This window comes from Nothobranchius furzeri, chromosome 16, assembly GCF_043380555.1.
Source record: "Nothobranchius furzeri strain GRZ-AD chromosome 16, NfurGRZ-RIMD1, whole genome shotgun sequence".
In the NCBI taxonomy this organism is placed as follows: Eukaryota; Metazoa; Chordata; class Actinopteri; order Cyprinodontiformes; family Nothobranchiidae; genus Nothobranchius; species Nothobranchius furzeri.
In genome coordinates, this window is record NC_091756.1 from 39,777,703 (window position 1) to 39,802,908 (window position 25,206).

The 25,206-nt window shown below is 42.4% G+C and overlaps 2 protein-coding genes and 1 long non-coding RNA gene across 7 annotated transcripts; 2 read left to right on the plus strand and 1 right to left on the minus strand.

Moving 5' to 3' along the window:
* Positions 1–586: 586 nt before the first annotated feature.
* LOC107387566 (myosin light chain kinase, smooth muscle) lies at positions 587–8,386 on the minus strand. Of its 5 annotated transcripts, none has more exons than XM_015962593.3 (17): positions 8,090–8,386; positions 5,965–6,111; positions 5,719–5,871; positions 5,480–5,617; positions 5,190–5,234; positions 4,968–5,098; positions 4,703–4,859; positions 4,249–4,557; positions 4,064–4,160; positions 3,779–3,982; positions 3,463–3,680; positions 3,132–3,255; positions 2,026–2,178; positions 1,826–1,955; positions 1,666–1,747; positions 1,383–1,523; positions 587–1,290 (listed from the first exon to the last, which is right to left on the minus strand). In XM_015962593.3, exons 1-17 carry the CDS (start codon positions 8,241–8,243, stop codon positions 1,085–1,087), a joined length of 2,589 nt encoding a protein of 862 aa, XP_015818079.1. In that variant the 5' UTR covers positions 8,244–8,386; the 3' UTR covers positions 587–1,084. The 5 variants fall into 5 exon arrangements, with proteins under 5 accessions (XP_015818079.1, XP_015818077.1, XP_015818078.1 ...); XM_015962591.3 differs by having other exon boundaries at positions 5,190–5,261; XM_015962592.3 differs by having other exon boundaries at positions 5,480–5,620.
* A 1,748-nt stretch (positions 8,387–10,134) lies between these two features.
* Positions 10,135–10,841, plus strand: LOC139063530 (uncharacterized). The gene is made up of 2 exons (XR_011516904.1): positions 10,135–10,403; positions 10,510–10,841. It is a non-coding gene; the product is annotated as an uncharacterized lncRNA (long non-coding RNA).
* A 9,604-nt stretch (positions 10,842–20,445) lies between these two features.
* On the plus strand, positions 20,446–25,055 carry LOC129166620 (CD63 antigen-like). The gene is made up of 7 exons (XM_054749764.2): positions 20,446–20,559; positions 23,144–23,332; positions 23,428–23,504; positions 23,635–23,734; positions 24,134–24,271; positions 24,347–24,430; positions 24,699–25,055. The coding sequence occupies exons 1-7, from the start codon at positions 20,503–20,505 to the stop codon at positions 24,777–24,779; spliced, it is 726 nt and encodes a 241-aa protein (XP_054605739.2). The 5' UTR covers positions 20,446–20,502; the 3' UTR covers positions 24,780–25,055.
* Positions 25,056–25,206: the final 151 nt, after the last annotated feature.

Below are 25,206 nucleotides of genomic sequence, written 5' to 3' on the forward strand. Positions count from 1 at the left end.
AACGGACACAAGGCGTCCCTCTGTGTCCGGGGCTGAGCAGATCAGATGGCGTTGGTCCATTGATCCCAGCAGCTAGGCCTCACACACACGCCGTCTGGAGCGGTAGGAGCAGAGGCGGGGGTCTCCTTACACCAGGTGAACTGGACAGGGAAGAGAAAGAGTTCCGCTCTGCGCCTCGGCTTTATAGACTCGTCCAGCGGGCAGTCTCTGTAGGGGCCGGTATCCACCGGGGCATGTCAGACTTGGTGTCACTTGATGACATCATCAAGCTGCTGCCGGCTGCACAGGATCATGGGACATGGAGTCCCTGCTGGCGCTGATATCAACATGCTTTGTCTACGCTTCAGGGCGTAGATGGCACAGTCCTTTGGAGAAAATACTGCGTAGTAATTTTCTCATGAGGGCAGGACCCCAACAACAGCGAGGAAATAGGTTTGGCTTTCAGTTCTACAAACTTACACTAGGGGGTGGTAAAAGTAAGCCGCCTAGTTCTCCATAAATGAAGAAAGACTTGTGTCTTTAAATGTGAAATAAGATATGATCCCATCTGTCACATGACCATGTGTCATTCAGCACTTTATCTAAATAAAACCAAAAGAGCTGTAATTGTCACAAGCAACAGATAATTTATTCATAAAAGTTTACAAAACAAGAAGATGCTTTCTGCTTTGGTCATACTTGTATAAAAACATTTAATGTTAACGTGTTTGTCTAACAACTAAAGCATCAAACTAACAATCTGGCATAAAAACAACCTTTTCCTCACGTCACCTCAAGGTATTTCTGTAAACCTTACATTTTATTACCTTTAATAAAACTTAAAAAAACATTCCAATATACAAAATGTGCAGGTGTGTTAATAGTGAAGCTAATGTGAGTCCCTGTGTGTGTTTAAATAACTCAACAGAGCTAATTTAGGACATAGATGAAGTGTATGAACAGCAGAAACTGTGATTGAAGGTAACTGGTTAAATCTTCCTATTTGGTTGGGATCCAGTGTGAAAGCAGTCTTGTGTGTGACGCGTGTCCATTTACTGGTAGAACAATAAGAAAGGAAATCCTAAATCCACCCACTCACATTCTCTCAGCGTTCCACATTCAACTTGGCAGAGCATTTAGCTTCCCCCAGCTCGTTTCTGGCTCGGCACACATAAACCCCGGAGTCAGAGGGCATCAGATCATCCAGAACCAGAACACAGAGTCCGTCCTCATGTTGCATTATCACTGCTCTGCGCAATTCAGACAGCGGCCGGTTGTCGTGAAGCCACTTCACCTCTGGACGTGGGTATCCTGGGGTTGGGAAACATTATTCCATCATTCTAGAACAAGCAAAGCACTTGTAGCTATGTTTCCGTTGGAAAATGATTTTTTTTAGCCACTACCGTCAACGAGGCACGTTAGCACAGTGGTTGCTCCTTTGGGAAGGGTGACATCCTTCAGGGTCAGCTGGAAGTGCGGCTCCATCTGCAGCTGCTTGTCCAGCGACTGGATGGCCTCCTCAGCCTCCCGGCTCCAGCCTGGCTCTAGATCAGAGGGAGGAAGGGGGTGATGATGCAGGGGAAATAGAAAGAAGGCCTCCTTGATCACAAGAGCGTGAACCCAAAGTGACAATCTGAGACCGTTTGATGAGCAGATCTGGGAGACGAAGCACATTGTGTCAGTTACCCTCTAAGGAGTGGCCTGGAGAGTCTGGCCTGTTGGAGAGGTTAGTCATCCGCTTCAGAGCCAGAACCGCTTTGCCGGCTTTCTGGAAGTTGGGGGGGGGGGAATCTTAAACTACAAACTTTTGCTCTGTAGACGTTTCATTCGTTTGAAATTGAGCTACCTTCCATTTGCGTCTAGCCAGGAAACGCTTCATTTTCTCTTTATTCAGCGACTTGGTGGGTCTGCGGGTCAGAGGGGTGAAAGACGCCATCCAGGAGTGGGCGAGGGCCTCTGTGCATGACATCCTGCCTCTGACAGACCAAACAGAAATATTAAAACTGATTTATTTAGTCTGATGAGTAAGGAAATGACAGACCAAACCTTTTGTTCTTCTTCAGCAGCGAGCTGATAAAGTCTTTCGCTTCATCAGAGATGTCTTCAAAACTCTCTGGGTCAAACTCATATTGGGCTGCAGTCACAAGAGCTAGCGTCTCGGCATCGTTGTTTCCTTGGAAGGGGGATTCTCCACTGAGCCTGGATCACAAAACATCATAAACCACCACAGGCAGAGGCAAGGGTCCCCAATCTGAATTCAGGGTAAAATATGTTTTATTTTACTCAAATGAATAAAAATAACTAAATGAAATGTACAAGCCAATGTCCTGCTTTAAATGAGGTTCTGGTTATAGTAGGAGAGCCTAGCCTAGTGAACTAGACCAAATTCTTGCTTTGCAAAGAATGGTCTAGGCATGCTCCATTGGAACCTCAGCAGCTCCTACCAGGACTCTGGCTTGCCAATCACAGCTCTCTAGAGGGGTTTCAAACACATAAAGAGCTGTGATTGGTCCATAATGGTGGGCCAATCATGCTCTATCTGCTTAGTGAACAAATCACAGAGCTTTATCCGCTTTGTGGGCCAATCAGGGCACTCTATATGCCTGGTGGGTGGGATGATGCAACAGAGTGAAACAAGAGTATGTCACATTCATTGTCCAGTGGAATGCGGAGATCATTTGAAAGACAACGGTAGAACCCGCCCCACAACCGAGAGCCGTCAATTGAGCATGGCCAGACTAAATAATACATTTATTTAGTCTGGCTTGCCAGGCTAAGGAGAGCCAGCAGATGGCACCAAATCCTCCTTTTAAATTCCTTAAACCAGGGCTATTCAATTCCGGGCCTCGAGGGCCGGTATGTTTTGCTTCCTGCTTCAACACACCTGATTTCAATTAGTAGGTGATTAACAGGCTTCTGCAGAGCCCGGTGAGCTGCTGCACTGGGGATTCAACCACTGAGTGTGTTGGATCAAAGAAACACTTGAACGTGCTGGATACCGGCCCTCGAGGAATTGAAAGTCCTGCCTTAAACTGGAAATCTGTTGTAACAAATAAAACGAATTTCTTTTTCTAAACACTTAATAAAAAATGTTTCCCCCAACAGAATGCTCTGATTCCAGTTAAAACTACCATCTTAGACGCTTCACTCACAAGATGAAGCAGATGACTCCGATGCTCCACATGTCTGTTTCCAATCCCACAGGCTCAAAGTTGATGACCTCAGGGGCCACAAACTCCGGAGTACCATGCATCACTGTCAGATCTTTAGTCGGATCTGAAAAACAAGAAGAATGCTGCTTAAATGTCCTTGAAAACAGTCTTTACAGACGTAATTATTATTATGGCTCTGGGAAAAAACAATCTCGTGTGTTTGCAGGGGCAAAGAGCTGCAATGATGTCACCGCTGTGCTATTCCTCCAGGAATTCGGACCCTCGTCCAAGCTTATCTCTGGCAGGCATTCAATGCCATCGATCCTCTCACCTAGTTCACAGGCCAAGCCAAAGTCGATTATCTTGATCCGTGTACCAGATGGATCCACGCAGACGATGTTCTCGGGTTTCAGGTCCAGGTGGATGATGTTCTGCTTGTGGACGTACTGCATGCCCTCTAGGATCTGCTTCATGTAGCGTGCACTGGTGGGTTCGGTGTGCTCAAAGTTTTCATCTACAATGCGTTTAAAGAGCTCCCCACCTGCAATACTAGACAGTAACAACGAGTCAGGGTCACAGGTCAGACACAAGATCTTCCCTAAATCTTGAGTGAACTCCAAAAACGTCATCAGATGTAGATTTCTTACTATTCCATGATCAAGGCCATCTCTGAGCGGGTATCGTAGGCAGCTAGACACCGCACAAGTTTGGGGTGGTGCAGCTTGTTCATGATTTGCATCTCTTTGCGAGCAGCAGCCTTGTCCTTGGAGACTCGAGCTCGGTAGAACTTGCCTGCACACTCTTGGCCCGTTATCTTGTGGGTCATTCGGAACACCTGGCCGAACTTTCCACTGGAGCATTCAAAGATAACATTTAGAAGCATCAGGACTGACACCTACCAAACTAAACACCCAAAGTTTACAGAAACGTACACTCCCAGCTTCTCGTGCACATTGTAATGATCGTTGACCTTATGCTTGGTGTCGATAGTCACCATGACATATGGCTCTGACTCTTCTTTCTTCTCCCCTTTGAGCACAAAAGAGGAAAAAAAAGTCAGGTTTTAAAGTCAAAAGCCAAACTTTCTGCCATTCAATTTATTACCGACATCACTCACTTGATGTTGCCATCCTGACACACACAGATTCCTGGCTCGGCTCGCTGGTCCCCGCTGAGTTGTAGGCCTTGACGCGGAACCGGTACTGTTTCAGAGCCTCCAGGCCTGAGCAGATGTGGTATGACGTGTTTTTACTCCTGCCGATTGCAGTCCAGCTCCCACTCTTGTCAGAACCCTCTTGACTGACCTCCACAATGTATCCCAACACAGCTGTGCCTCCGTCGTAGCCAGGTCCCGTCCAGGACAGAACCAGGGACTGGGAGGACACACTAGACACTACGGGCTGGGATGAAGGAGGAGCGGGTCGATCTGAGGACAAAGGTCAAACACGTTGTTCTAGCGCATTCTATTGGGATTTTCCTTTTTTCCCTAACTTTAAAACATTTTATGCTTCTGATTTGTCATTTGTATTGAGACAAGCATTTAGGAAACTATTTAGTTCCCTTATATTTACCAACAACACTGAGGGACACCGTGTGCCGAGCAGAGCCGTGTCTGGTCCGAACAACAAAAGTGTACGAGCCCGAGTCTTCCAGAAGGGCCTGAGAGATCTCCACGCTGCTTTGGGTCCCGTCGATCCTAACCGCCGTCCGAGGCCCTCCTGCCACCACCTGGACAGGAAGAGGAAGGCCAAAGAGTCCAAAGTGTTTAAACAGCTATATGTAAACAAACAAATCACTTCTTTAATCAAATCAGTCTGTGGTGGTTTTGCGGTTTACTTTGGTTCTGTTGTAAATCCAGCAGCAGGCCACAGGAAGAGAGCTGCTCCTGAACTCACAGCGTAGCCGAGCCTGCTCACCCACACGGGCCTCCACCTTCTCTGGTGGGTTAACAAACTCCACACAAGGCCCTGATTTTAAAAATAAACATGCACCAAACTGAACTCTTTTCTGTGAGAATTAATGAACTATCTTTGCTTGTAGTGGAACATCCCTGCTTACCTTTGTGTGCTGGGACTTTAGTAGGAGGCCTGCTGTCTCTGATAGCTGTGAGAGAGGAAGCAGTAGGTTGACCTACAAGTGTGCACCATGATAGGGAGGTTTAAACCAACCAATCACACGGCTTGTTTGGCTTTGAGGACAAACATTGCACCTTGTCCTTTTTTGGAAACAAAGTTCTGAAAACTGTATTTCTTCCTTTTCTTAAAATGCTACTTTAAAAAAAATCATATGTAGTTTTATATTCAAAGGAAGGAGAAACAAAGCAGAAATGGAGATTTATGAGGTCATACCTTTATCTAATTCTCCTGTGTGTTGATTTTTCCCATCAGCAGTGGAGGACTGGTCGTTGTTTTCATTTGACGTCCTGAGTGCTTCCTCACTGGACAGCCTATGGTTGCTTGTTCTGGAGGGGGGTTGTGTTGCTGCTGCTGCTTTGTGAGCAGAGTGACACATTGTGTTATCCACACAGCTTTGCAGCTACTACTGGTTATGCTGGTTTTGGTGTTTTCTAAGGATTTTGTAACCTTACCTGTGACTTGTAACACAGCACTGCACGATCTCCTTCCTGCACCATTCTCAGCCACACAGGTGTACACCCCAGCGTTTCCTGCTGAACACTGTCTCACAGTCAGTGTGGCAAGGCTGTTTTTGAAGGAGGCGTTACAGGAGTTCAGCTCAACACCTAAATGTAAGAATAAATATGTTTCGGTGAGCACGTAGAAATGGAACTTTCTTCCCTTTTGTTGCTCTAAGTTTGTATTTTTGATTGACCTACCGTTGTGCAGCCAGGAAACACTCAGCAGTTCGCTTCCTGTGATGACACCATGAAACGTAGCATCACCTCCATCACAGATTGAAAGGTCTCTGAGTGACTCTTTGAAGCAAGGAGCTTCCATTCTCTGAAATGTGACATGTTTGCCGTCTTTGCAGAAAGGAAGCAAAAATGATGGATGTCGGTCATTAGTCATCATCTATTTTGCAATTCTGTCACGACGTCTGTGCATAACGTATGCAAATCTTACATAAAAACCTTTTCATTCACGAATATTGAGCTTGGACTTTTGGTAAAAGAACAATGTGTTTTTCTCCATAGGGCCATTCAGAGTTGGAACTAACATCAGTTTTAGCACAAAACTGAAACTAAAGTGTCTTTTTACATGGTCATACCTCCTAAATGAAAGCTGTAAAAACATTTCACACACACACACACACACACACACACACACACACACACACACACACACACACACACACACACACACACACACACACACACACGCACGCACGCACGCACGCACACACGTGACCACCAGGACAAACGTTGATGTCACGGAGTGACCGGAAGCTGCTGGTTGTTGCCATGGTGACTCTGATGTTGCTTGGACTTGTAAAAATCCTGCTGTTTTTCACATTCCTTGGATATCTATTGCGTTAAAGAGGTGTTTGAGCTTTTCCCACCACATGTGCTTTTGCCTTGGAATGTCCAACAAGAGGATGGTGGAATGCTTTCAGTTTGGGAATGTGGACACCTGGGGGGATGGGAGAATTTAGCTTCCAAAAGCCACAGGGAGCTGACTAAGGATCTGTCCCCACATGTTTGTCATTCAATCTTTCAACTGAACTTTGATGCTTTCAAGGGTTCAATTACAACATAAATGCCATGTTTGATCAGTTATTTTGATATTACACAATTATTTGTACTAATTCAACATGATGCATGTCGAAACTTCTTGCTGTTTGCCAGCGACATGCAAAAAGATAATTGGAACAAGTTTCACATCTGCGTTGCATCACCACTCCTGTTAAACATTGTGCAAATGTTTGGTAATGGAAAAAAACCCATCTTGATTTATTTGATTTTATTTAGCTACTCTCACACCAGATGTTTTCTATAAATAATGAAGAAAAGCCTGTTTAATGTCAAGAGACTGGGTATTAAATATGTACAGGATGTGAATGGACAGTTTATTTATTATTAAACAAACTCCCCCTGGTGGCTGGTTCCCATAATGGTTTAAGTCCCGCCCCCTCTGTTTAAATAAATGGGACTTTTTCTTGATGGATTTCCAGATCTCTCTTCACATAGTTCTCACCTTGTTGACCTGTTACATTTTATTCGAATAGGTTTAGTTGTAATTAGCAAAACAGCACACCTGCAGGGACCTGCACACTAGAAATCATGGCTTCACATACCAAAAAAGGACTGAAATACCAGAGCTATTTTTATACTATGTCCAAATGAATCAGTGTTTATTTACTGGAATGTTATTGTCCTAAACAGAAAGCAGTTGGACAGGATTTAGTTTGTGTAGTTTTAACTTTTAATTTTAAATGCAGCTTTGCTGTTACTGATTCATCACTGCCACAAAGATTTTTAATATGAAATTCTGTCTGTTTTAAATGAAAGTTGATGCAAATTTTAAAAAAATCAGTAATTTTTTCTGATTTAGCAGCTGATTCTTCACAGTTCCCCAAAATTATTAACTTTTTAAATAAATGGCAGAGAGTAAATCACAATTTTTTTAAGTTTCAGTATTTGATTTGGCATATTTTCATATTTTCTTTTAGAAAATGTATCCGTTTTGTCGTTAAAGTTGTTAGAAGGAATGAACACACATTAGAGCGGGTGTCACCAATAAGCAGCACACCTGAATCAAATGGTTTCACCTCCTCACCACGTTGGGTTCAGGAGAAGCCTTTTGATCACCCCCTTTATTTAAATCAAGCGAGCTGGAGGAAGGAGCCAGCTAATAGTGAGGACTAGAGTTGGGGAGATGTGTTACATACCAAAGCGTGATCATTAATCATCCCATTATTTAACAAAAATTAAGCCAAAATAAAGTAAATTTAAACCATTTTTGCATTTTGACATCAAACTGTTCAGTTTTACTGGCTTTTACCTGTTGCATGTGCTCTTTCCAGTTTGTTGTTTCCTGTTATTGTCCTCTTACTGGTATCCAGTCCATTCTTCTGCTTCTTCACACAGTGCCGAGGCCTGAGGGCCAGTTGAAAGGTAGACACATATGTCTTTGGTTTTTCACCACCTTTGTCCATCTTTGAGCTCCAGTGGCACGTCAGCAGCTGATCTTCAAACCCTTGCTCATCTATCAGGCCTCCTCTTCCTCTCCTGACTGCTTTTCACTGAGACGGGGAGAAAGTTACTAGCGCTCCATGCTCACTCACAGTCAGTGTGTGTGTGTGTGTGTGTTTACATATCCTCCTGGATGCAAACAGAAAAGGGGGGAGCCTTTTGCTGTCTCTGTCCCAACTTAGGCAGGAAACTGTTTTATCAGAAAGCTGATCAAAAGCACACATGTCCAGCCCCTGCTGCCCCTCTGGACTGGAGGACAGAGAGAGAGAGAGAGAGAGAGAGAGAGAGAGAGAGAGAGAGAGAGAGAGAGAGAGAGAGAGAGAGAGAGAGAGAGAGAGAGAGAGAGAGAGAGAGAGAGAGAGAGAGAGAGAGAGAGAGAGAGAGAGAGAGAGAGAGAGAGAGAGAGAGAGAGAGAGAGAGAGAGAGAGAGAGAGAGAGAGAGAGAGAGAGGAGGTGAACACATTCATTCTGGACAGAAACAGAAAGCTACAGCATGAACAAGGGTCAAAGGAATACAGATAAAAGTGGAGTAAAATGTAGATTTACCTTGGAAAACACAAATCTCTCCTTTCACGGATACTTTTGTCCTCTGTCAGCTTTTTGTATCCATTTCCTCCTCCGTACACACGTTTCTCCCATGTTGTGTTGCATGAGAGCGAGAGCAGGAAACAAGAAGAGCCTGTAGAGCAACTCTCCCAACCTTCAGTCTGCTCTGGTAAACAACATCCAGAAAAAAAAATCCCAACAAATCACAGGAGCTGATTCTGCACGACATGAATGCAAGCTGGTGTGTCCACACAGTCTGTCATCCACTTGAGTCGAGCTTTAATCGACCTTTTGTTGTGTCAGAATCCGTGTCAGGCGAGCTTTCTCTGGTCAGTTTACACACGAAGGTGCTTTATTGGTCTGTTTGCTCTTCTGTTTCTTTTAGAAAGTGCATTAGTGTACGTTCCCATCACAGGTTCTCTTTAATTCAACCATTACCTGGACAGAAATGCTGTAAAACTAGATGCAGCCAAACCCTGAACACAAGATGGCAGATGAGATCATTTAGGCGGTTATTGTTTCTTTCTCCTGACAGCTGGGCTTGTGGTGATAAGAGAGTGTGCTTCCTAAAGGGAGAAACTAGACATTTATGGAAATATCTTAATTCATGTGTTTTATACCAACAGGTGAGGAGTGACGGAGGCAGAGGAAGCAAGTGCCCACCTCGTAACCGGAGGGTTGCAGGTTCAAGCCCCGCTCAGTCTTCTGCAATCGTGTCCTTGGGCAAATACTTCATCCTCCTTTCCTGCTGGTGGTGGTCGACAGGAGCGGTGGTGGCAAATGACTGTTGCATTGTAGAGCACCTTGGGGGTTTCGGGACTAAATACAGGCAAATTAATAATTTTTCATAACGAGTAATAATAAAAACAAGGAGATGAAATAACTGAGACCCAGCCATGTCAGACACCAGGAGATTGTTTGATGAGAAGATTGTTTTGTTTTAATCTCTCTTCTCAAACTGGGGTCAGACACAAGAATGACACAAAAAGGAAGTGACTCTCATCTAAAATAACAAAACTGTTTTATAGTTTTGTAATAAGAAGTTTGTTATTTTTTTATTAAATACTTTATGTAGTCATGCCCAGCCCTTACATCCATAGTGGTCACTCCATTTTGTTCAGACCTGCATGTTAGTAAAAATTAAGTTTTAGGCATAGTTTAAATCCAGCCTGAAAACACATTTCTTTCATTTAGCTTTTGGCCAGCGATTGTTCTTTCATGCTGTTCTGTTTTTATTGGCTGTTTTATCTTTCTGTTTTGGTCTTAGATGTTTTTATTTTATGACTGTTTTTATTTGTGTTTTATGTGCAATAGGGTTGAATTAGAATTTTTATGGCTTTTTAGGTGTCAATGCTTTTACTCTGCAGCGCTTTGGTCAGCTGACATGTTGTTTTTAAATGTGCCATACAGACACATTTGGTGTCATGCTCTGTGCTGAACTCACCATCCTCGTCTGAGCTTTGTTTGCAGGTGGGTGTGTCCGGAGAGCTCTGCTGTGTCTAATCAGCTCATCAGCGGTCAGGGGATTTAAGGAGCGGCAGGACAACTCGCCAGCGCCGGATTATACTCAGTCTTGGGTAGTTTCTAGCCACCTGATCTTTCCTGAAAGATAACCAGAATCTGTTTGCCGTCTATTCCTGCCTTTCAGGCCATTAACTCGCTCTGTCCTCCTGATCCTTCCAGGTTCCATTAATCTATCCAGAACCTGCTTTCTGCAATACCACCTGAACCATCGCCAACATTCCAGACCCGCCGTTTGCCCCTGATCACCTGCTCTCAGCCACTCACCTGCACACCTGGAGCTCCTCAGTCTCCCTGCTCAGCCAGGCCTGGCATACCCTCCCCAAAGAACCCGGATCATCCAGGAAACCTTAAGCTCTCTGCCTTTCTCATTAGCCTCCCACGTTTGTCCCAGACTCTGACCCCACTTCCTCTCTCAGAACCCAACGGATCCATTTCCCGTCCCTCAGAAGCAGCTTCGCACATCACCATACAAATAAACCTCTTTTACTTACCTTCCGACTCCTGGCGGTGATTCTTCATGTCGTGGGTTAAGAAATTGCCTTCAAACATGATATTTGGATTGGATTGATTTTGATTAAGAGTTTTTTTCCCTCAAAAATGGAAAAATCTGAATCTGATGCAAAAGTTCATTTAATTCATTAATCCATCTTAGACTGAGAAACCATCTAAAGACTTAGAAACCCTTTGCAGGTGTTCTGGGTTTATTAGCTGATTAGAGTGTGACACTTTGAGTCTAGAATATTGCACTTTTTCACAATATTCTAATAGTCTGAGATTGTGATTGTGGGTTTTTATAATTTGTAAGTAATCACCACAATTATAACAAATAAAGGCTGAAATATCTGGTTTTGCATGGAATGAGTCTAGCTCATGTATTAGTTTCACCTTTTAAGTTGAATTACTAACTTGTTTTAACTCTTTTTTGCATATCTGATTTTGTGAATTCCACCTGTATGCTTCTGTTAGTGAGATTAAAAGCTATGAAAGGGTCAAATGGTTACATTAAGCCCTAAACTTAAAAAAAATAATACAGACTGAAAATAAAATCAGAATATCTTTCCTTCAGGAAAGTTTTTTGAAATTTGAATGTGGCAAAGAAGTGAGTTGTTTAAGCTAAAAAGCTTGTAGAAACTGGTACACATGAAATAAAATGTATGTTTATGTGTTTATGTTTATTTATTTGGCAGACGCTTTTATCCAAAGCGACTTACAATTTATAACCTATAGGGCATGTTGTGATCTGTGGGGAAACCCGGAGGAAACCCACGCATGCATGGGGAGAACACGCAACTCCACGCAGAATGGCCGCAGCCGAGCCGAGTTTCGAACCTGCAACCTTCGTGCTGCGAGGCAACAGTTCTAACCACTGCAACACCACGCAAATGTAGGTTAATGTCATGTCTAAACGTAAAAATCTTCACACATTTTCACAGTATGGCAAAACGTTTCAGAATGACAGAATAATATAAACGTCGTCCTCAAAGATTTCCCTCAGCAGAAATGCCAGGCAACATTTATGTTTCCTGGTGTGTGTGTGTGTGTGTGTGTGTGTGTGTGTGTGTGTGTGTGTGTGTGTGTGTGTGTGTGTGTGTGTGTGTGTGTGTGTGTGTGTGTGTGTGTGTGTGTGTGTGTGTGTGTGTGTGTGTGTGTGTGTCTGTGTGTGAAGTGATGTACAAACATATCCCTCACAGTAACGGTGTTCTGACTGATTAATGGAGCAAACTGATAAAAGCATCTAAAAGCTGCTTTACATTCTTGCAGCGTGGCTCATTAGTCAGGCTCACGTATCTCACACAAAAATAACTTCCTGTGGAAACAAACCCTGTTTAGATTAGGAAAGGCTGCCTCCACACACAAACAGAAACGTTCCATTCTTCTATTAGGATCTAAAATGGTTTGTTTAGATGTTTCTGTCTTGTTTTTGGGATCAGGTCAGATGTTTAAAGCGTCTGACGTCAGGAACGCTGTTTGTGACAGTTTAAAGTTTTACAAAACAGGTTTTATATTTTAGCAAATATGTTGGTGAAAACTGTTAAATTTTTAGTGATCTGTCTGTGTTTGATATGGCTTCTGTTGTTTCTGAACATTTTATTTTCTATCTTGCTGATTTTTTTATCCAGTTTGTACGTTTTGCAGGTTTTCTGCATCATGCATCACTCTGTGGATGCATTTCTAGTGGAGGGCAGGGTAAAAAGACGTGAGTAATCCCTGAATTGTCCAAATTCTTGATCTTTTTTTTCAAAAATAGATAAATAACAGGATTTAGCTGTAGACTGGAAACATCTGGGTTTGACATGAAAGCCTGAATCTGGCAAAAGAGCCTTTATTATTAGGTTTTTCTATCTGTATCTGATACACAACTTAGCATTATCTGTAATGTGCACCACATTTTTAGACGATCAAAGGAATTGGAGCATTTGACTGACAGGTGGGTCATACGTTGCACAGGTCCTGATCTGTTTGGTGAGTGCAGACTGTAAGGTTAGTGTGAAAACAGGCAATAGTGAAGCTGGCAGAAGCAGAAGCAACCACTGGCCTTCACAAAGACCATTTGTAATGTTCTGAAGAAGAAACAATCCCCTTAAGACCAAGAATAACAGTTGACAGCAGAAATATTTTGAGAGCTCTGAAGAAAAACCATAAATCAACTCTTGGTGACATCATCAAGCTCCAGAGGCAGAATCGTTAAGATCATGGCACCACCAGAGGATCCGACGTCCATCAGCAAGGACAATAATAAAACCAGACCAAAAGTACAAAGATGAGCCTCAGGAATTCTAATGTTTTGTGTACTGTTGCGGACGATGCAGCAAAATGAACTCAGGAGTCCACAGAAACATTTAGGCAGAAACCCCACAGAGCATGTGGAAGTGTTGTGCATACTCCAGATTAAAATTTTCTTTGCATTGACTTTAACTTTTGAAGTTCGTGTGAAACTCTCAGTCATGTCCATACATTGTGTTTCGCAGCTTATTTAATACAGGTGCTGGTCATGAAATCATGACAGAGTTGAGTTTTTTTCAGTAATTCCATTCAAAAAGAGAAACTTTATTAGATTCCTTCGTTACACGCACACTGATATATTTCATGTTTATTTAATGTTTATTTATTTAATGTTGATGATTATAACTGACAACTAATGAAAATCTCAAAGTCAGTACACAGAATATTAGAATATAAATTTGGATCAATGCAAACAAAGGAATTTTAGAAAGGCTGTTCACCTGAACAGTATGAGCATGTACAGCACTCAGTATTTAGTTGGGGCTCCTTTAGCCTGGATTACTGCAGCAATGCGGCGTGGCATGGAGTCCATCAGTCTGTGGCACTGCTCAGGTGTTATGAGCTCATGTTGCTCTGATAAAGGCCTTCAGCTCTCCTGTATTGTTAGGTCAGGTGTATTGCATCCTCCTTTAGGGCTATTCAATTCTGGTCCTCAAGGACCGGGTCTTTTTGTCTTTAGCCCAGGCAAGGCGCTTCTGACACTGTCTCTTGTTCAAGAGTAGATTGGCACAAAGAGTGTGACAGCTGAAACCGTGTACGTCTGTGTGTGGTGGTTCTTGAAGCCACTGACTCCAGCTGCAGTCCACTTTTTTGTGAATCTCCTCCACATTTTTAATAGGTTTTGTTTCACAATCCCCTCCAGGGTGCAGTTATCTCTATTGCTTGCACACGTTTTTTCTACCACATCTTCTCCTTCCCTTCACCTCTCTATTAATGTGTTTGGACACAGAGCTCTGTGAACAGCCGGCCTCTTTAGCGATGATCATTTGTGTCTTGCCCTCTTGTGGAAGGTGTCAATGGTCGTCTTTTAGACAAATGTCAAGGCAGCAGTCTTCCCCATGATTGTGTAGCCCAGGGTCGTAAGAACTGGGGGGGACGGGGGGGACGTGTCCCCTCCAATATTGGACAAACGCGTATCCCCCCCCCCCCCCCCCCCAAAAAAAAAAAGTGATTTTGAAATATTTGACTCGCGGGCTTTTATATTCACCGACACAGCCCCTCCCCTCAGGGAGTCAGACAGGCTGGCTAAGTGAAGCAGGAGTCGGAGATGAGACGACAGCAGCAGCTCAACAGCGAGTTCTTTCTCATGGGCAAAAAAAGAAAAAAAGGACATGAGTTGGTAATAATTTAGTCCAAGAGGATAATCGTAAATTTGGTCAAACGTTAGACTGGTTGATTAACGTAAACATCTGGCTAGGTAGCAATAAACATTAAACAGCATTACTAGTCAACAAAAATGGCAAATTTGACAGTAACAGACAAAAACCACTTGACACGAAATAAATAAAAAAAAGTAGAATCTCCACTTAAAAATGGAGTTTGTAAGTGTGATTGTTGCTTGTTTGTGACATTCTCGTCAAATTTTATTTTTAAACCTTATTCATGTCACTTTTTTTTTTACTAGAGATCAGATGAAGTTCAGCAGGAACCAGCTGAGGGTGAGACAGGGAGAGCCAGACCTGCTGAGGGTGAGACAGGGAGAGCCAGACCTGCTGAGGTGCAGGTAGGTGCTACAGTGAAGAGTGAGATGATTTTAGGTGGCTGATGAGAGGAAGATTTGAATTTGATAACAAGTGAACACAGTTACATTTATGTAATCCCGTAACAAGTTGGGTTGGGCAGTGTTGCTAAAAAATAAAATAATTGTGTGCATGATTCCTTAGAAATATTTGAAAAAACAAGTGTTAAAGTCTGCATTCTGGTGCATTTAGACTGTTTTTTTCTTTTGGCCATCTGAAAAATAATTTATTTCCAGCTGTTGTTGTGAGTGAATTGTTATTTCTTTTTCATTCTGTCAGCATTGTTGATCAGCATTGTTGGCTGATGTATTTTAAAGTATTCTGATAAAAGTCAAATCAATTCAGACTGAATATTCACAGCTTTAGTCTTGTATTAAATCTGTTTACACATCTCTCTTATGTATAAGGTAATATATCCTACATTCAGATTTTTAAATAAAAATAAAACAGTACTGACAGAAAAACTGCGTTTTTTAAATAAAACATCCACGATGGCCGATAATCAAACCTGGATCTGGCTAATGGGGAGCCTATGTCTCCTCCCCTTCTGGTTGGCTCATGGGTCCCCGAGCAAAAAATAAATAAATTAATTAATGTTAGTGAACTGGACTATAAGTTATTTTCTTGTCTTTCTGGGCTTTGCCTTATGCCCTGAGTAACATCTGTCAGGCTTCTCATATCCTAGAGTTTCACCGTCTATTTTCTACCAGAAGCTAATGCAGGAGATAGCTGTAGGAGACTATTTTCATGTTTAGCCTGCATGAAAAACTCAGAGTGACCCATTAGAATCAGAAATAATCATTAAATACATTTTGTCTTTGTGGTTGACACTCACCTAAAGGATTATTAGGAACACCTGCTCAACTTTGATAAATGACCCGCACTTGTATGGCATCTCTCAGAGTAAGGACTCCAAAGCGCTTTACACTACAATGTATCATTCATCCATTCACACACACATTCACACACTGAGGGGGATGAGCTACGATGTAGCCACAGCTGCCCTGGGGTGCACTGACCGAGGCGAGGCTGCCAAGCACAGGCGCCACCGGTCCCTCCGACCACCACCAGCAGGCAAGGGGGGTTAAGTGTCTTGCTCAAGGACACAACGACAGCGACAGACTGAGCGGGGCTCGAACCTGCAACCTTCCGATTACTGGACAACCCACTCAACCTGTTGAGCTACTGCTGCCCAATTATCTAATCAACCAATCACATGGCAGTTGCTTCAGTGCATTTAGGGGTGCGGTCCTTGTCAAGACCATCTCCTGAACTCCAGACTGAATGTCAGAATTGGAAAGAAACGTGATTTAAGCTATTTTGAGTGTGGCATGGTAGTTGGTGCCAGCCGGGCCGGTCTGAGTATTTCACAATCTGCTCAGTTACTGGGATTTTCACCCACAACCGTTTCTAGGTTTACAAAAAATTGTGTGAAAAGGGAAAAACATCTAGTATGCAGCAGTCATGTGGGCAAAAATGTCTTGTTGATGCTAGAGGTCAGAGGAGAATGGACTGACTGAAGCTGATAGAAAAGCAACTTTGAAATAACCACTCGTAACAACCGAGGAATGCAGCAAAGCATTTGTGAAGCCACAACACGCACAACCTTGAGGCAGATGGGCTACAACAGTAGAAGACTCTACCGGGTACCACTCATCTACACTACAAATTGGAAAAAGAGGCTACAATTTGCACGAGCTCACCAAAATTGGACAGTTGAAGACTGGAGAAATGTTTCCTGGTCTGATGAGTCTCGATTTCTGTTGAGACATTCAAATGGTAGAGTCAGAATTTGACGTAATCAGAATGAGAATATGGATCCATCATGCTTTGTTACCACTGTGCAGGCTGGTGGTGGTGGTGTAATTGTGAGAGGGATGTTTTCTTGGCACACTTTAGGCCCCTTAGTGCCAATTGGGCATGGTTTAAATGCCACGGGCTTCCAGAGCATTGTTTCTGACCATGTCTATCCTTTCATGATCACCATGTACCCATCCTCTGATGGCTACTTCCAGCAGGATAATGCACCATGTCATAAAGCTCCAATCATTTCAAATTGGTTTCTTGAACATGACAAGGAGTTCACTGTACTACAATGGCCCCCACAGTCACCAGATCTCAACCCGATAGAGCATCTTTGGGATGCGATGGAACGGGAGCTTTGTGCCCTGGATGTGCATCCCACAGATCTCCATCATCTGCAAGATGCTATCCTATCAATGTGGGCCAACATTTCTAAAGAATGCTTTCAGCACCTTGTTGAATCAATGCCATGTAGAATTAAGGCAGTTCTCAAGGTGAAAGGGGGTCAAACACCGTATTAGCATGGTGTTCCTAATAATCCTTTAGGTGAGTGTATGTATTGACCTATTGACCTGTCACAGATTTGTTAGATTTCCATAATGTGTTCCCCAATATTAAACTCGTTCCTACGCCCTTGGTGTAGCCTATAGAACTAGACTGAGAGACCATTTAAAGCACAGGTGTCAAACTCCGGTCCTCGAGAGCCGCTATCCCACATGTTTTAGTGTTTTCCCTGTTTCAACACTCCTGATTTCAATCAGCAGGTGGTTAACAGGCTTCTGGAGAGCTTGATGAGCTGCTGAACAGGTGGATCAGCTGTGTTGGAGCAGGGAAACAACAAAAAGATGCAGGACTGGAGTCTGACACCCCTAATTTAAAGGCTTTTGCAGGTGTTTTGAGTTAATTAGCTGATCAGAGTGTGGCACCAGGGTTCTTCAATATTGAATCGCTTCACAATATTCCAATATTCTGATGCAGAATTTGGGATTTTCATTAGTTGTCAGTTATAATCATCAAAATGAAAATAAATAAACATTCAAAATATATTAGTCTGTGTGTAATGAATGAATCTAATATACAAGTTTCTCTATTTGAATTGAATTACTGAAATAAATCAACTTTGTCATGATATTCTAATTTCATGGCCAGCACATTTATTTAGGGTTATCCAGAATAAAAGCAGTTTGTTTACACTCCTGGTGCCAAGAAGCTCTCCTCATTCCTTTTATAGTCCGAGTCAATAAATCAGCTTTCAACCCAAACAGCACGTTTACTGAGGGACTCCACATTTAACTATAGACCTGGTGCACTCATGTGTGTGGTTCCACATTAATTTAGTGTTATTACTGTCATAATGCATGGATTTTATTGGTAAACACAACTGCTGCACCACTTGTTGCCCTGATTATTGATCTTATCACACTGAAATCCTTCGAAGTTTTCACCAACTCTGTTGGAATTCAAAACAGGAAATGCAGAGCAGCGTGGGAAGCACAAAGTCCTCTCCCAGAATCAGACTCCAGCTATGATAATCATTCTACTTCCTGTTCCCATGAAATCCTTCAAAGACATGAAGCTTCTTTGTCAAAAATTGTTCCTTTTGTTTCCAGACATGCCCTCTTCATTAGTCCATCATTCCATCTCTGTGGGACAAAAGACAATAGAGAACAAACCATGCGCCTGGTGGATTGTTTCAACATGTTCCAGCTGAATGAGAGGAAGAAGCACCCTCTAGTGGAGAACTTTCAATCCTAGAAAAGCTCTGAGTTCTGGGTGAGTCTGTTTTGTCATGTTTCCCTTACATCCAGTCACAGAGCCAGTAGTTAATGAGGGAAAAGTGCAGAAAATCTGGTGATATGAAATGAAAGAAAGCAGCTCTGCTCCTTGGAGGCTAATGTGTCCTGGCATGAACTCTGAGAAAAAGAAGATTTGTGGAACAGAAGTCATTCGGGCATTCCTGGAGCACTCTCTGATGGAGGCTGCTGCGCTGCAGCCAGAGGCCTTGATGGAGTCGAACCAGGTTTCCCGCAGCACCAAACGCTGGCGAAGGAGCTCAGATGGTTCAGGCTGTGGCTGGAAGTTTTATTTATATGCTAAAGAAACTTTTGTGATATTTCATTTTGTCTGGATAACACAGAATAAGCGTTTGTGTCACTTTACTGTTACTTATCCCTCGTTTTATGCTTTTACACATGAATAAACATGTTTACATTCAGCAAACAACTCAACGCACAAATAAACACAACAGCAATCTGGAATGTTAATGTTTGTGACTTCACTTACTAAAATCTCATTGTTAAGAGTTTGTTAAAATGTTCGTTATATTTTCATCTTCTGAGCTTTATGAGCAATGTGATCTAAAAAATTCTAACTTAACTTTTATGAGTCCAGCGAAAAATGAACTCATGCACACTGGTGTTGATGAGAATGATGGAAAGGGCCTACATTCACATCCTTACAGACTTAAAGGAGACCAGAGAACGTGTGTGTGTGTGTGTGTGTGTGTGTGTGTGTGTGTGTGTGTGTGTGTGTGTGTGTGTGTGTGTGTGTGTGTGTTAAAAGAGAGAGATCTCAGTTATGGCGTAAAATTGTTACGTTGAGTGTAGGAGGTTGGACCCAAGATGCAGAAATCCCCAGAACGACTCAAGGCAGGAGAGGTCTTAAGAAAATAATTCCTTCATTAAGGAGGATGTGCAAGAAATCCAAAGCACAAAAATAAGATTAAGTTCTCAAAGGCTAACTGAATGCTCAAAAAATAAACAAAAGCTCACATATGAGCACAAACTCGGAAATACTCGAGAGGGGAGCGACCAACGTAGACACATATGACAATGAACCAACAAACACGGAGGGACAAGACAGGGCTTTTAACACAGAGGGGAGCAATCAGGGGAACAGGTGACAGGTGTGAGGAGTGAGGTCTGGAGGGAGGACAAGTGCCATTAATATAACTAAATGGGGGGAAGAACTAAAGCAGAGGGGAAGATAAACCATCATCTCAAAAGTGCTAAATAACTAAACTTAAAGACTAAGGACAAAAAGATAAACAACTAATGACTGGCGGGGTGAGGAGGACTAATACAAACCACGAACTATAAGGGAGTGACTAGGAGGAGACATGAGGGAAGCCTAAAGAGAGCTGGGGAACACAAGAAGACGCTTGAGGAGAACCTGAGGAAGAACAGGAGGGAGCTGGGGACCAAGGGGACACAAAGATGACAAAAATAACTGAGATGGAAGTGAAAATGACAAAAAAAGACACTAAGGGGGAAAAAAACCTTAATGATTGAAGTTACAGCAATTTTCCCTCCATAAGAAACAAACACTGGAGTTACAAAACAACTCTCATGATTAATTCCATGCTGTAGTTCTTTTTTAAAACACAGAGCAGTTTTGTTTACCTGTATTACCGCTATGTAAAACAGGTAAACAAAACTGCTCTGTGTTTAATAAAAAGAACTACAGCATGGAATTAGAGATACGACACAGCAAGAACACACCTAAGAAACTCATGTTAGTTTTGTGTCTCTTGCGGGTTCTCTTCTTTATAATCCCCAGATTACATCTATTTCTAGTAGAATGCTACTAAATGTTTCAGTGAATACTTTCTGTGGTATATCTTCCACTGTTCTCGAAATGCAAATATTGAGAAAAGAACTTTATATTTTCATCTGATACATAATTTTAATTTTTTATCTTTCGGCTGCCTCATTTTCCTATCATCGAGTGTCACTCACAACAGAGCAGGAGCTCCGATGGTCTCCTCTCACATGCAGATGGAGGAAAGTCTCTGAGTTTGAATTGAAGACCACAGCTTTGCCTCGCTATGTGCTCAATTTGCTGCATCAAATGTTTGTTTGTTTTCTTCAACTCTCTGTTCTTGGTAAGTATAAAGTCAATGATTTACCTTGAGAGTCAATGTGCTGATGAGGTCATTTGTTAATGATAAACTGAGCTTTTAAACAACGGGGGATTTTAACAGCAAACCCTTACTTTTGGTGAAAGTAATTAAAACACTGATTATGATGCAGATATTTTACATTTGACAAAATTGATGAAAGAACACTAACGTTTCCACTGAGTTTACATTTTTGTAGCATCAAAAGGATTAATGTAATCTTTAAAAACGATTAGAGGTGCGCGTCTGAGGCGCTTCTTTGAATTTTCATGGGTAGTTGAAACAAAAGAAACAGAATTTGGTTGATTATCAGTGTCACACTCACATAAAGCAACAAGTTCCTGCAGGTACAAAAATAAAAGGATTCATACAGGATCCCAGATCTAGCACGATGGTTGCAGGTTTGAATCACACCTGAAAAACATTTCTGCATGGAGCCAGCATGTTCTCGCCGTGCTTCTGAGGGTTTTCTCATGAAATGAAATCTTCCGGCACTCGCAGAGTACAGACCCTTCTGCTTTTGCTCCCTTATCTTTTTTTCCCAAGGCTCTTTGTCCTGTCTGCCTACAGAGCGCTTCTCTGCATTTCTTCTGAAAATCCCTATTTTTTGGAAATGGACTTAATTAACTCGATTGATAAGATTTTTTTTCTACGATGAGAACGGAGGAGGGGGCTCCCAATTGCCCTCAAGGGACACACGCAGCGGGATATGCGCTCGATTCCTGGAAAGAATGATCCTATGCCTCTCTCAGTTGTCCATTGAGGATGTCGAAGAAATGTGGATATTTGGCCTGATGATCACTGGATTTCTTCTGATTGGGTGGCAGGATATCTGGTTTTCTGGAAATTTGGGAAGACGGGAGCAATTGGAGGGCGACCCGCACCCACGGAAGGCACTGCCCGGGCGGATGCCTCACAGACTGGGATGTTACTCGAGGTGAACTGTAAGCTGGACAATGTCCTAGCTGCGTTACCGGTATTAGTGCACAAAATGGATGTCATCTCGGAGAGGGTCACCGGACGGTGTGGAGATGTTTAAAACCTCAATTGGCTTCACTGGAGGACGTGAATGATCGGTTACAGACTGAAGGCAGAGAGGAAAATTATCTCTGCCTGACCCAAACAAAGACTTGTTATCCAAATCTGATGCCAAGGCAGCCTTCAAGCTGCTAACAACAACCCCCACGAAGGAAGGAATGCAGACAGATGCTGTGACCCCCCCCCCCCCCCCCCCCCGCCATCGGATTATAGACTTCTGCCTGGCAAGGTCTTCAACCTGCAGGAATCAATGTGCTCTGCCCTCCTCCCAAGATCTCCCTCCCACCTGTGGCTACAGTTGGCTGAGCGCCATACAGGGCTGCTCCCGCTGGGGAAACAGGATCCCAGCCCCCCCCCCCCCCCCCCCCCCCCATTGGAGCCTCATGTTTTGAACTGTGATGTTCGTGCTTATATGTTTGAGGCGTTTTTTTGTTTTTACATAGTAAAGCTACGCCCTGCTGGGAGTAACTCTGGTATGCCTTTTTTCCCTCCCCCAATTTATCCTCATGTAATTCCCTTTTCATCTATTAAGGTAGCGCGACTCGTGTTGCGAAGGACCACAGTCACCAATTCTTGTTATGTGTCTTGCCCATGTATGTCTGATCTCTGAATCGTGTGTACTGAAACTCTAATTTCCCTCTGGGATTAATAAAGTTTTGATTGATTGATTCTCTTGTTACCCCCGATTAACTCCGACTGACCATAAACATGCATATTAGATTAGCTGGAGACTCTAAATGTCCCTCAGTGTGAGTGAGCCTGACCATGTGATGGACTACTGACCTGTCTGGAGTGTCCCCCCGCCTGATATATGCTGTGAGGATGAAACTGTTCTATGGATGGATGGACAGACAGTTATAGTTGATGGATGATGGATGATGGACGGACGGACGGACGGACGGATGGATGGATGGATGGATGGATGGATGGATGGATGGATGGATGGATGGATGGATGGATGGATGGATGGATGGATGGATGGATAGATAGATAGATAGATAGATAGATAGATAGATAGATAGATAGATAGATAGATAGATAGATAGATAGATAGATAGATAGATAGATAGATAGATAGATAGATAGATAGATAGATAGATAGATGAGTGGGTGGATGAATAGATGGATGAGTGGATGGATGCTAAATGAATAACAGAGTGTATTACTCTGTTATTACTATGTTTATGTGTATTATTTAGCTGGTGCATTATACAAAGCTGCCTACAGTTATGGATACAGCAGCATTTGAACCCTTTGGAGCAACAAGGAAGAACCTGGAGTCCCGGAGAGAACTAGAGAGAACATGCTAGCTCTGCACAGAAAGGTTTCAAGTGGGTTTTGAGCCTGAGACATTTTTGCTGTGAGTCAACAGTGCTACCACCTTGCACCACAATGCAGCCAGAAAAACTCACAAGATTACTTCCTTTAGTTTCTCCTTTTTGATTTGAGATTAATTAAGTTAGCAGTAGAACAGATCTCCCTACTGTATGAATCACAGCATTACACTTAGGTTGTTGCCTTTATTTTTCAGGCATCTGGAATCGTCCTCATCACAATTGGAGCCCTGCAGTACTCCATTTACATGCAGGTCGGCACCTTTGCAGGAAGCGGTTTGTCTAAAGTTGCCATAGTCCTCATTGCAGTAGGCGTCACCATCGCTTTGGTGTCCCTTTTGGGACATTTTGGTGCTTTTCTTGATAATTCCTCCATGGTGGCTTGCGTAAGTGCTTCTCACCCCTGAATCAAGTTGTCTTCTCACATATTTCACTTTTTAGATGAGGCTGATTGGTATCACTCTCTTTATTTCCCATATAGTTCATCTGCATCCTGATAGTGATCATCCTTTTGGAGATCCTCATCGGAGCATTTTATGTCTTTCGCAGCAGGGTGAGACACTTTAATCCTTCCCCAAAGGGGAACAATTTTAATTCAAGCCAGGTCAAAGAAATGAAGACTGCCTCTGATGGTATAATAGAGGTGATGTTGCTTTGATGCCACCAAAAGCAGCATCTTAATCCTGTTTTCTCTGCAGATGAACAGCGGGATCAACACCAAAGCACGGATGGTGATCAATGAATATGACCCAAAACACAAACACGCCATCGACAGAATTCAGGAAAAGGTGACAAGAACAACTTAATGTTTGAGATTTGTAAAATATACCTGAAAACCTGAGATTAGGTGAAAAATAGTACAAATGATGTAAAAGCATTTGTACACATAATAAAAGTTTTTGAAGTGTGTAATTTAACTTTATTTAAACCATATTTCTTATTTAAAGACAGAGCTGTCTTTCTACCAGACCTGTCGACTAGGATCGTTTGATGTTGAGACATGATGGAGTTCCAGTTATTTTTGTCAAATTTTGAAAATAAAATAATCTGTAATCTGAGCTAATGTCACAAGATTCTGTTGCCCCTCTGTCAGCTGTTAAAAGACCAGATTTAATCTCAATGTTTGTGAAGCTGACTGAGTCGTGGCCGTTTTTATGTTTGGTAAAATCTTGTAACTTTTGCTGCAGTTCCTCTGCTGTGGTGCAGACACTTACACCGACTGGTCCAGAAGCGTTGGCTGGAGAAATCCCGATGCTGTGCCAGATTCCTGCTGCAAGCAGAAAAAGGAGAGCTGTGGACAGAGCAAAGAGAACGTGCACACCAAGGTCTGCGGGGAGATCTGAAGAATCCCACTTCTATTCTGAGAAACAAACATTTCAGGGATGTGCTGTCCTCCTCAGGGATGTACTGGAGCTATCAAACTCTTTCTGCTGAAGAATCTGGTGTGGGTCGGTGGTGTCTGCATTAATCTTGGAGTCACAGAGGTACACTGATTGTATCTGTACAGAGCTTTGTTTCAAGGAGCTATATAAATAAAGTTAATATTGTTAGTAGTAGAAATAATAAGCTGTAAATCTGTGCACAAATCTCTGAAAATCACCAAGAACTTGTGAAAGAACCATCCTGTGGTTCAATCAAAATGTCTTCATTTTCTAAGACAAAGCAAACAAGATGGTCACAAGTGGTTAATAAGTTCATACATAAATGAATAAATTTTAAATATGTCCTGTTCTAACCTTTTGTTTATTGCAGATCTTTGGAATATTAGTTGGTGTGTGTTTGTGTCTGGATATAAAACAAAGGCGCTATGAAGACATCTACTCATCACAATGATCATCAACAACAGCTGTTAAATTATTAGTCTGCCACAGCAGATCATCTTTCAATGTGTTCTGCAAATGATTATGTGACAAAACGCATGAAAACATCCTTGATCATTTAAAATTCTTTGGTTTGAACTATTCCAGCAAAGCATCTAAATAAGAAAAGTCGTGTGTGACACATGTACACGTTAACACATCTGCAATAGTCTCACATTTGAATTTCCTCCTTTGTGTAATTATAATTAACTCTTTGGGATTCGTGATTGGTTGAGAATGTCTAGAAAAACCTATAGCAGAAAGAAAATGCTTAATGGAATGTATAATAAATAAATAAATAAATAATACTTTTAAAACATAAAATATAGAATTATGGAATTTAATTTTGACCGGCAACACCTCGCCCGTCCCTTTGCTTCAATTAATTGTGTGTGTGTGTG

Excerpts from the sequence above, each read along its gene's own strand:
- LOC129166620 (XM_054749764.2), top strand. The coding sequence starts at position 20,503 with ATGTGCTCAATTTGCTGCATCAAATGTTTGTTTGTTTTCTTCAACTCT. Across the intron at positions 24,272-24,346 it reads AAGAGAACGTGCACACCAAG|GGATGTACTGGAGCTATCAA; the intron begins GTCTGCGGGGAG and ends TGTCCTCCTCAG. Across the intron at positions 24,431-24,698 it reads TTAATCTTGGAGTCACAGAG|ATCTTTGGAATATTAGTTGG; the intron begins GTACACTGATTG and ends TGTTTATTGCAG.
- LOC107387566 (XM_015962590.3), bottom strand. The coding sequence starts at position 8,243 with ATGGACAAAGGTGGTGAAAAACCAAAGACATATGTGTCTACCTTTCAA. Across the intron at positions 1,748-1,825 it reads TGGCTAGACGCAAATGGAAG|AAAGCCGGCAAAGCGGTTCT; the intron begins GTAGCTCAATTT and ends CCCAACTTCCAG. Across the intron at positions 1,524-1,665 it reads TCCAGGCCACTCCTTAGAGG|AGCCAGGCTGGAGCCGGGAG; the intron begins GTAACTGACACA and ends CCTCTGATCTAG.